Source organism: Belonocnema kinseyi, chromosome 2, assembly GCF_010883055.1.
Source record: "Belonocnema kinseyi isolate 2016_QV_RU_SX_M_011 chromosome 2, B_treatae_v1, whole genome shotgun sequence".
Lineage (NCBI taxonomy): Eukaryota > Metazoa > Arthropoda > Insecta > Hymenoptera > Cynipidae > Belonocnema > Belonocnema kinseyi.
This window is the reverse complement of record NC_046658.1, coordinates 116,609,847-116,621,379: the sequence shown is the minus strand read 5'-3', so window position 1 is coordinate 116,621,379 and position 11,533 is coordinate 116,609,847. Positions and strand designations below refer to the sequence as shown.

At 25.5% G+C, this 11,533-nt stretch overlaps 1 protein-coding gene across 1 annotated transcript in view; it reads right to left on the bottom strand.

Annotated features, from left to right (window-relative positions):
• LOC117167716 (Hermansky-Pudlak syndrome 1 protein homolog) overlaps positions 1-8,943 on the bottom strand; it is a 25,197-nt gene extending 16,254 nt beyond the window's left edge. Inside the window, exons 1-3 of the mRNA XM_033352853.1 lie at positions 8,576-8,943; positions 4,350-4,612; positions 271-737 (exon numbers count right to left, since the gene is read on the bottom strand). Coding sequence (XP_033208744.1) covers positions 271-737; positions 4,350-4,612; positions 8,576-8,695 — 850 coding nt within the window. The 5' untranslated portion in view covers positions 8,696-8,943. The remainder of the gene's footprint in view (positions 1-270; positions 738-4,349; positions 4,613-8,575) is intronic.
• Positions 8,944-11,533: the final 2,590 nt, after the last annotated feature.

Here is an 11,533-nt window from a genome sequence, read left to right as displayed (position 1 = left end):
ATTGACCAAGTGTATAGAGCTCCAAGGAGATTATGTTGAAAAATAAAAAAAAATTGTTTTTATACTTCATTCTAAGGACTTATTGAACTACCCTCGTATTTTGCGGCCACCCTATTATAAGATGTACCTACAGAATATATCATTACAAAATAAAAATAGAGCATAAAAGTTAAACCATACTTACCCTGGCGACTTGACGATAGGTTTCAAATTAACATAAAATTAGCAATATTATTTACAATTATTTTTAAGTTTAGAGAAAGATCTTACCAAATAAGTTCTGAATATCCTCCGGAGTTGGGTTAGCAAGTTTCGAAGATGAACTTAGCGGCCTTACATCCTCGTCTTTCCCAACAGGGCTATTTTGGCATAGAATAATATCGCGTTCCTCAATTTCTTCCTCACTTTCTGCCCTTCCTTTCCCATTTGAGACGTAGCACATTAATATCATCATTAAAATATCTGAGCCATTCAAGTCCTGAGCATTTTTGCTCGAGAATAACGAGAGAAATTTTTGTTCCACCAGCACCAAAACGTGGATATTGGAAAATTCGGACTGTGTTTTAAGTTTATCTGCCGCGTCGGTTAATACTTTTAGAGTTGCCGAAGCTAATTCAGCATTCACTGATAATTGTTCCACAGCCTCTGTTAAAAAACTTTGCTCGGACTCTACTAATTGAGACCAAGTATCCAGGAGGGACGACACTAGACACACTTTTTGTCTACTTGTTTTCAATCTAGAATTTTTGTTTTATTCAAGTGTTGTATAATTAGTACGAACTTAATTATCTATAATTTAATAAAAAGTTGGAAATAGTACAATTTCAATTTTAATACGTTAATAGCTGATTATTCAAATAATTTCAAATTGAAAGCAATTAAAAGTAGTTTTAATTTTAAAAAATGTAAAAACTAAGTGAATATAATATAAAAATTCAAATTAAGAGCTTTGGAAACTGCAAATAAGTTATTTGAAAGACAATTATAAGAAAAATTGTCAGTTTTTACTCAAACAAATGCCAAATTTCCAATTTTTACATGTACATATTTTAATAGAAAAATTCAAATATTATTGAAATTTTATACTTGTAAAAAAATGGTGGCTAGGTTTTGTGTATCTTTTCCATTGAAGATTCATCTCTTTGGTGGATGATTGAACTATTTTGTTGAAAATTAATTGCTTTTTTTGCTAACAATTTAACTATTTGTTTAAAATTTATCTTCTTTAGATGAAAATATATTCTGTTGAACATTTGTTTATTTTTTAGTAAATTAATCTTCTAAATTCAAAATTCAACTTTTTCGTTGAAAATTCATGAATTGAATATTCCTATTTTCATATTGCATTCAACTGTTTTTAATTTAAATTAAAATCTTTTTTAAACTGTTTAAAATTCATCTTTAAAGTCGAAAATTTAATTTTTTTAGACTGAATAAATAACTATTTCATTATTAGTCGAAAATTTATCTTTTCTATTTGAAAATTCAACTATTTTGTTGGACACTCATCTACTTTTACCTTTAAAAATTCAAAATTTTGGTAAACTATTAAAATATATAGTTGAAAATGAACCTTTTTGTTCAAAATTCTTGTTTTCGGGTAGAAAATACAATCGTTTTATTGAAAATACGTCTTTTTTGTTTTAAAATTCATATATTCGCAATGCCATTTTTTTTTTGTAAATTCAACTTTTTTAAAATGAAAATTCATCTTTTCGGTGGATATTCAAGTATGTGGTTGAAAATTAACTTTTTTATACAAAATGCATAGGTTCGGCTTTACAATTAAACTGATTTGTCGAAATTCGACCGATTTTGTGGAAAATTCGTCTTTGGGTAGAAAATTAATCTTCTTTTTACAAAATTCATCTCTTTGTCTGTAGATTCAACTATTTTTTTAAAAACTCGTTTTTTTTTAATTGATTAAGTAAATATCCCATTTTTGCTTAAAAACTTATTTTTCTTAAGAATTCAACTATTTTGGTAGAAAATTCGACTATTTTCTGTTGGATGTAAATCACATTTGTTTAGTAGAAAAGTCATATATTTTGTTAAAAATTCGTCTTTGTGGATAGAAAATTTATATTCTTTTTTAAAAATTCATCTTTTTGGCTTTGGATTCAATCATTTTGTTATAAAACTTTGTTTTTTGTTCAATGAAAATGGTAGATATTTTTTTTCCAATTCAGCTATTTGGTAGAACATTCACTTTTTTTTGTTGAAAATGCATAGTGTATGGTGAAAAATTCAACGCTTTTGTGAAAAATTAATGTGTTTTTATGAAAATTCGTCTTTTTAAAAAAGAAAATTAATCTTATTTTTTTAAAGTTTACCTTCTTGGCTTTGGATTCAACTATTTTGTTACAAATTCTTCTTTTTTGGTTTAATTAAATTGGTAAATTTTTTTTTCAATTCAGGTATTTGGTTGAAAGTTTAACTATTTTGGTAAAAAATTCGAGCTGTGGTTAAAAATAAAACCATTTACTTGACAAATTAAGTACTTGGTAGAACATTCACTTTTTTGTTGAAAATGCATATTCTAGGGTGGAAAATAAATATATTTTGTTAAAAATTCGTCTTTTTGAGAAGAAAATTAATCTTTTTTTTTCTAAAAAACATTATTTTGTTTGAGGGTCCAACTATTTTGTTAATAATTCGTGTTTTTTTAGTTAAATTCAACCAGTTGAGAATTAATTGTTTTTTTGCTTAAAAATTAATTTTTTAAACTTAAACTGTTTTTCGATTCATCTTGTTTTGTTGAAAATTCGCAAAAGTCATCATTCGTTTATATATAAAATAAATATTGAATTCATTATTGAGAATGCATCTTTTCTTTAGAACTGCCTAAATACTTGGTTGAAAATTCACTGTTATTGAAAATTCATCTTCTTGGCAGTGGATTTAACTATTTTTTACAAATTCTTCTTTTATGGTACAATTAAAATAGTAGAATTTTTTTCTTTCAATTCAGCTATTTTTTTGAAAATTATATATTTTTCGTCGCAACATCGACTATTCTATTTGAAATTAAACTATTTATTTGAAAAATTAACTATTTGGTAGAAGATTCACTTTTTTATTGAAAATGCATAGTGTGTGGTGGAAAATTCAACTGTTTTGTGGAAAATTAATGTATTTTTATGAAAATTCGTCTTTTTAAAAAAGAAAATTAATCTTATTTTTTTAAAGTTTATCTTCTTGGCTTTTGATTCAACTATTTTGTTACGAATTCTTCTTTTTTGGTTAAATTAAACTGGCAGAACATTTTTTTTCAATTCAGGTATTTGGTTGAAAATCTAAATATTTTAATAGAAAATTCAACTATTTTGGTAGAAGATTGGATTATTTTCTGTTGGGTAGAAATTAAATTCTTTTTCAGAAAATTCATATATTTTGTTGAAAGTTCGCCTTTTTGGATGGAAAATTAGTATTCTTTTTAAAATTTTGTTTTTGATAGTTTTTTTTTCAATTCAGCTATTTGGTTTAAAATTATACTATTTGGTTAAAAAGTAATCTATTTATTTGAAAAAATAATTCTTTGGCAGAAAATTCACTTTTATTTAAAATTCATCTTCTTGGCAGTGGATTCAGCTATTTTGTTACAAATTCTTCTTTTATGGTTCAATTAAAATGGCAGAATTTTTTTTTTCAATTCAGCTAATTGGTGGAGAATTCTACATTTTCGGTAACAACATCGACTCATTGATTAGAAATTAAACTCTTTATTTGAAAAATTAACTACCTGGTAGAACATTTACTTTTTTGTTGAAAATTCATATTGTGGGATGAAAATTGCATATATTTGGTGGAAAATTCGATTTTTGAGAAGAAGATTAATCTTATTTCTTGAAAAATCATTATTTTGTTTGAGGGTTCAACTATTTTGTTAAAAATTTGTGTTTCTTTATTTGAATTCAATTATTTAAAAATTATTTTTTTTAAGAAAAAAAAATATATATGAAATAAGTTACTTCTTTTGAGCGTGGATTTGATAATATGTCATTATTATGTTTACCATTTTGTATTCATTGAATTGTTTTGTTCAAAATTCGCATTGGAAATTCATACATTTATGTATTAAAAAGGAAATATTGAATCCTTCGTTGAAAAAGCATCGTTTTCTTGAAAACTGACTAAACACTTGGTTGAAAATTCAACTATTTTGTTAAAAAATTTGATTATTTTGTTGAAAATTAAACTATTTTTAAAGTCTTCTTTGTAGTCGAAAATTCAAGTAACGTAGTTTACGGATGGCCCGTAAATAAATTAACAAAAAAATTAGTCGGAGAAAATTACGTATGATAGAAGAAAAATGGGGAGAAGTTAGGGGAAAAAATGGTCCTACTTACGAAGACACATCGGGGCCACATATTAGTCTTACAATGGACACACAAACTCCTAATGTTCTTTTCATAAAATCCACTTCTTTGGTAGCAATATAAATAAATGTGTTCCCCATGAATTCATCGAAAACCATGTTTATTCCATCTTCACATTTCATGGAAGTATACGAATTTCCAAACTGAGAAGTCATTACTTGTTGAGATGTTACTAGGGGGGAAAATATTTGCATGATGATGTTTGCACTTGGATAAGCAATGGATTCTTCATCCTAAAAAATTTCCAAGGACATAAAAATGGGTTTTCAAAAATTGGGAAATATATTGTGTAAATAAATTAAGTAAAAATGCACGAAAAGTAAGGAAAAATAATTAAGTACTAAAAATAAAATAAAGCAAAACGTGCACGACTCCATAATTCGCACGATTAAATTTATACTTACCAACAGGTTCGCGAATATTAGACATGAGAGCATCATTTTATAAGTATCTTTGAATTTTTTAAAGTGTAAAAAAGAATGCTTTTAATATACCCCTTTGCTGTATGCCAGCATAAATAAAACGGGTACAAAAATTCCATTTGGAGAAAAAGTAGATTAGAGTTCAATAACTAATAATTTTTTTCAAATCGACAATTACAAGTGATGCAAGAACGTATCCTGCTTAATTTTGTTGAGTCATTTAAACATTTCTCTCATTTTGATCTCCATATTTTACAATATTATAATAATAATAAATAAATAATGAATAAACACTGTTTTCTGATATTTTAAAATTATTGAAAGTTTTTCAAAAAATTGTAAAATGACAATGATTTAATTGAGTAATATTGAAGATATTCTTGATCTACGGTCCCAATTTCTTTAATTTGATGTTTGAAATTTTTGCGCGCTATTCACGTATTGCAAGAATTTATTTGCTACATAAAAATCTAAGGAAATAAATGTGTTTTAACGTAGAAATTTATCATCATTTTTATAATCGCTCCTGTACTTTTTGTTTGCTCATCACATTTTTTTTCTCAGACAGTGAGGGGGGGGGGGGGGGGGGGGGGGGTTGCCTGCCTTAAGTAAATTTGCCGTAACTTTGTTACTATTTTAAAAACTAACTTGTGAAGTAACTGAGTTACGATTTTTGCAGTAACTTGAAACTTTAATTTTAGTTACTTTGAATTTACTTTGTGTTTTTGTATATTATCTCCTATTGAGAGATGTTTATGAATCAAATATGGGTAGAAAACTAGTCTCTTTTGGTTTGTTTTTTAGTTATTTTCTTCAAAATTCGACTTTTCTTGTTAACAATTTTATTAACTGATTAAAAATTACATTATTTTGTTAAAAATGCAACTATGTAATTTGGTAGAAAGACCAACTATACGGATGAAATGTAACTTTTTTGTTGATAATTTATATTTTCCATTTGAAAATGCAACTGCATGATAGAAAACTCATCTTTCTGTCTTGGAAATTCAACAACTTAGTGGAATTTGGCTTTTTGTTTCAAACTTTATCTCTTTTGGTATAAAAGCCTAATTTCTTTTTCGAAATTCAAGTATTTTGTTGAAAATTCGATTTTTTGGTGGAATGTAAATCTGTTTTGGTTGAAATAATATTAAATATTATATTGAACGTTGACAATCCGTTCATTTTGGTTCGAAATTAATATATTTTGTTAAAAATTCAAATATTTTATTCGGTTGAAAAGTAAGTTCTTTATAAAAAATGTATATTTTCGATTTAAAAATACAACTTTTTAATAAAAAATTCGTCTTTTTTTGACTGAATGCAACTGTGATTAATTTTAAATTAAATTCTTTTTTGGTTGAAATAATATCAAATATCATATTTTTTGTTGAGAATTCATCTATTTTTATTGAAAATTCATGCAGTTTGTAAAAAATTTAACTATTTTATTTGGTTAAAAAGTTACTTTTTGTTAAAAATGTATCCTGTTGGTTTGAAATTTCAACAATTGAGAAGACATTTTTTGTCTTTCTTGGTTCAAAACTTAACTTTTTCGTTTCAAAGTTATCTCTTTTCGTAACAAAATTCAATTTTCTTGGGTTGGAAATTTAACTATTCTGAACGAAGATTAACTTGATTTGGTTGAGAATTTAGTTATTTTGTTGAAAATTCATCTTTTTTTGGTTGAATTAAACTGTGAATTCTACTATTTTGATAGAAATTTTAACGGGTTACTTAAAAAATAACTAACATTCTTGTTGACAATTCATCTCTTTGGTTTTGAGAAGTGTTTATTTTGGTTGAAAAATCATTTTTTTATTGAAATTTCATCTTTCTGGTTTGAAAATGTTAGAAAGTTTAAATATCCGGTTGAAAACCAATATTTTCGTTATGAAAGTTTAACCATTTTTTTGAAAATTCAAGATTTACAAAAAATATTTATTTTGGCAGGAAGTCTAAATTTGTGGTAGAAAATTAAATTTTTTGTTGAAAATTGGTATTTTTTGGTTGAATTCAACTGTGAATTCTACTATTTTGGTACAAGGTTCAACTACATTGTTGGTTAAAAAATTACTAACATTAATGATGAAAATTCATTTCTTTATTTTGAAAAGTGTTGATTTTCGTTAGGAAACTCATCTCTTTTGGTAAAAAAATTTCTGAAGAGGGTTTAGCTATTCTTTAAAAAAATTGTTTGTTGAAAATTTAACTACTTGGGTGAAAGTTTATTTACTTTGTTAAAAATGTAGTGGTTTGATTAAGGATTCATAATTTTATTTGAAAATTATTCTCTCTTGTTGAATATTTTACTATTTTGTTTCAATTATTTTGTTAATAATTTATCTATTTTGGTAGAAAGATCCAAATTTGGATAAAAAATAACTTCTTTGTTGGAAATCTAATTTTTTTGTTAAAAATTTATCTTTCTGGTGTGAAAATGGTAGAAAGTTTAAATATCTGGTTGAACATTAATATTTTCGTTATGAAAGTTTAGAAATTTTGTAGGAAATTCACGTATTAAAAAAAATTATTTATTTCAGCAGAAAGTCTAAGTTTGGTTCAAAATTTAATTTTTTGTTGAAAATTTGTCTTTTTTGGTTGAATTCAACTATTTTGGTACAAAGATCAACTACATAATTAGTTCCAAAATAACTAACATTTTTGTTGAAAATTCATCTCTTTTAGGGAAAAAATTCTTAATAGGGTTTAGCTATTTTCTTTTAAATTTGTTTTTTTGGTTGAAAATTTAACTGCTTAGTTGAAAGTTCATCTACTTTGTTAAAAATTTAGTTCTTTGATTCAAGATTCTTAATTTTATTTCAAAATTCATCTCTTTGGTTGAAAATTTCACTATTTGGTTTCAGACTCGGTTAGGGGAGGGGGATTCAAATATTTTTCAAATTTTTGTAAGAAAATTCAATTATATTATTAGAAAGTCCAAATTTGGTTTGAAAACTAACTTTTTTGTTTAAAATTCATCTTTTTGGTTTGAAAATTTTGTTAAAAATTTAAATATTTTGGTATAAAGTCTAAATTTGGTTGGAAATTAACTTTGTTGTTGAAAATTACATTTTTTTGTTGAAATTTTGTCTTTCTGGTTTAAAAATGGCAGAAAGTTCGACTATTTGGTTTAAAATTAATATTTTCGATATGAAAATGTAACCACTTGGTTGAAAATTCATATACTTACAAATTAAATTAACTATTTTGGTAGAAAGTCCAAATTTGGTAGAAAAGTTACTTTTTTGTTGAAAATTTTAACTTGAAAATTAATTTTTTCCATTTAAAAAGTTCAACATGTTTTGGTTAAAAATACTAATGCTAGGTTAAAAAATGCGAAATTGCACAAAGCTGTTGCAATGATACATTGCTCTGTAAGTGAATAACTGCTTACTTTTAATAAAATAAAAATAAATTTCTTTGGACTGAGTTATCTATAGATACATAATTAATATGTTGATTAACGTAGTAAATTCAAAATATGAAAAAAATATCTTTATCCTGATACAACTAATTTCCTTAACTTTATAATAAAACAAATTATTAAAAGCTATTCATACAGTTTATAAAATGTTAATCATAAAATTATGAAAAATGGTCGGGAATTTATACATTCATGAATTTTTTATGTAAGCCGAATTTGTTGGCGACAGAATATTTCTAATTAGTTTAAAAAAAGGTATAATTAATCCCCTTAAATTAATAAATATATATACATCTTATATTTTAGTTATTATATTATTAAAAATATTGCAAAAAAAGAGTACATACTTTGCTTTCGCTGATGAGACCCTGACTTTTTGCCAATTTTTGAATATGATTAGCAAATTTTTTGTTACACTTAGTAAAAAGCACATCGTTCAAGTGATCAAATACTAAAATTCCTTTCATCGTTCTTTTTATTTACATTTACATGTGACAAAAGAAGATTTTTATTTGTTGTTTTGACAGTACGGATCAAGTCTTGATTCTAAAGTTTATTTTCTTTCATTATTAATAGTCTCCTGCTCAGAGATGAATTTAAAATAATTGAAGTAACACTAATTTTGTCCATCATATCAAAAGTTATATTCACATTATTCACAATATTCACGTTTGCGCTTGTTTTTAATAAAAAGCACGCAGACTAGCCAACTAGACAGGTAAAGTTGGGTGGTTTTGATTAGCTACATTATTGGCCTTTTTGATTGTTGCAGTCGCTAATAGATGGCACTAGTGATACTTTGAGCGGGATTATTAGAATTTTAAACAAAATTGTTATTTATAGTAAAAAAAGTCAGCAATAGGTCAGAGAATTTTATTGATCAGGAAAAATCAGGGATTTGGAAAAAAAGTTGCGAAAGTTAGGGAATTTCTGTAAGAGGGACTTTAAATAATTGTCATGGTTAATAAATAATGAATTAAAATCTTTTAATTTTTTAAAAATAAAATATATTATATGCTGCAAATGTTACAAGATTAAGATTCTGGTATTTGAATATTAACGGCCATGGAAGATTAAAAATTGGTGTGGGAAAAATTCAGAAAATTAAATTTTACGATCACTGTATTTCTGTCAAATTTATCCTTTTTTTTCATTTTCTCCTGACTATTATATTCTTTCATACAAATTTCATTATTTGACTAAAAATTCAACAATTTATTTTTAAAGTTATCACTTTTTGTTAGAAAATCGACAGTTATGTTGAAAATTGCTCTTACGGCTTAAAATTTTTAATATTTTGGTAGAAAATTAACTTTTTGTTGAAAATTCATATTTTGTATTGGAAATAGAATTTAAATATTTCTTCAATGAAAAAATTTAATTAATTTTTGGAAAATTCATTTTTGGTTTGAAAATTCATCTAATTAGTACAAATTTCATCGTTTTTGGGTAAAAATGCAACTGTTTCAACTGAATATTCCATAATTATGTTAAAAATGCATCTTTTTTTGATCAGTTTAACTGAGTTAAAATTTAAGTTTTGCGTGCACTCCGATTTGGTGTTGAAAAATCCAATAAAATCTTTTTTGGTTGAAAATTCACATATTTGTTTAAATAATTGTCTTTTTATTTTAAAATTTCATCTATTTTTGTAGAAATTGAATCTTCTTTTTTGCATAAAAATGCAATTGTTTGTTTAAAAATATTTTTAATCGAACAAAAATTGAATCCTCAACCAAACAAGATTAACAATTAATCTTCTTTGGTTGAGGATTCATTTTTTTAAAAATCAAAACCGTTCTTGGTGAAAATAACCACTGTCGCATTGATCGTCGAAAGTTCATATTTTCGGGTTTAAAATCCAACTATCATAGAGAAAATTACTCTTTCGGCTTAAAAGTACACTAATTTTTGAATATTTGTATTTTGGTTTAAAAATGCATCTGTTTTAATAAAAGATTTTATCTTTTTCTGTATAAAAATGCAACTATTAGGTTGTATAATTTATCATTTTAATTGAAAATTGCTCTTTCGTTCAAAGTTTGGCTACTTTGTTGAAACTTTTTTTTTTACTGAAAATTTAATTTTTTATTTTAGTTTGGGAATTTATCTTTTTTAGGTGAAAATTCAAATATCTTTTGTTTGAAAATTCACGCATTTTTCTGAAAATCTGTCCTTTTTATAGTGAACTAATGTGTTAAGTTTAAGTATATCCTTTTTTGTTTCGAAATTTAAGTACTTAAATAAAAATTTATCTTTGTAGGTAGAAATGTCAAGTATTTTGGTTAAAAATTCAACTTTTACGTAAAAATCTAACTATTTTGTTAAAAAGTCATCATTCTGGTTGAAAATTCCAACTCTTTTGTTAAAAATTCGTCTGTTTGGGTAGAAAATTTAACTACAGTGAATCTCTTCCATTGCGCCGGCTTTGGGGCTGACAGTGGCTGGGATCAAACATCTTAGAGCCCGCTCCGCTTTTGTTTGTTCACGCCTGAGTGATCGCCTGAATGACAGCCGCAGACCACGCTTACCCCGCGTGCGCCAAGCAGCTCCTGTTACACCTACCTGCGGCGCGGCGTCAATTCTTGTATATTCAACTCAAATATTCTTTTGTTGAAAATTCCATTAATTTGTTTAATATTCCTCTTCTTAGTTTAAAACTGATCTGTTTCAGTAGAAATTCAATCTTTTCCTGCATAAAAATGAGCTTCCTGAAGTTTGCAACATTTACAAAAAAAAAGATTTGCAACTATTTAGTTGAAAATTAAGCTCCTTTAATTGAGGACTTAAGTTTTTATTTTTACATTTGTCTTTTCTGTTCGAATTTAACCTTTTTTTTTCATTTAAAATTAAAACCTTTTTCGGAACTTTGTTTGTTGCAAATTTGTTTTTTTTTTTGCATTAAAATGTATTATTTTAGTGGAAAATCGACCTCTTTCGTCGAAAATTTTGTATTTTAAAGATTTGTATTATGTTTGAAACGAGGAAATATTGGTATTTAATTTTTTTGGATTGGCAGACAAATATTTTATATTTTTAAGGTTTTTGTCGAGTTTAAAAAGGAAAAATTTTGGTTTTTAGTATTTTTAATTTTTCGAAGAAGCCCTTTTTTGTTTTATTATTTTTATTGAGATGAAAGGGTACAACTTTTTTTAAAAATTTTGTTCAACATTTGTAGTAATGTGAGTTGAAATGGAAGATTAGTTTTTAATTTAGAGAATTAAAAATGATAGCGTGAATTTATATTTCTAAGCAAAAATTTTTGAACTCTGTTCAATTTATAAACGTTTAGAATTTTGCTGTTC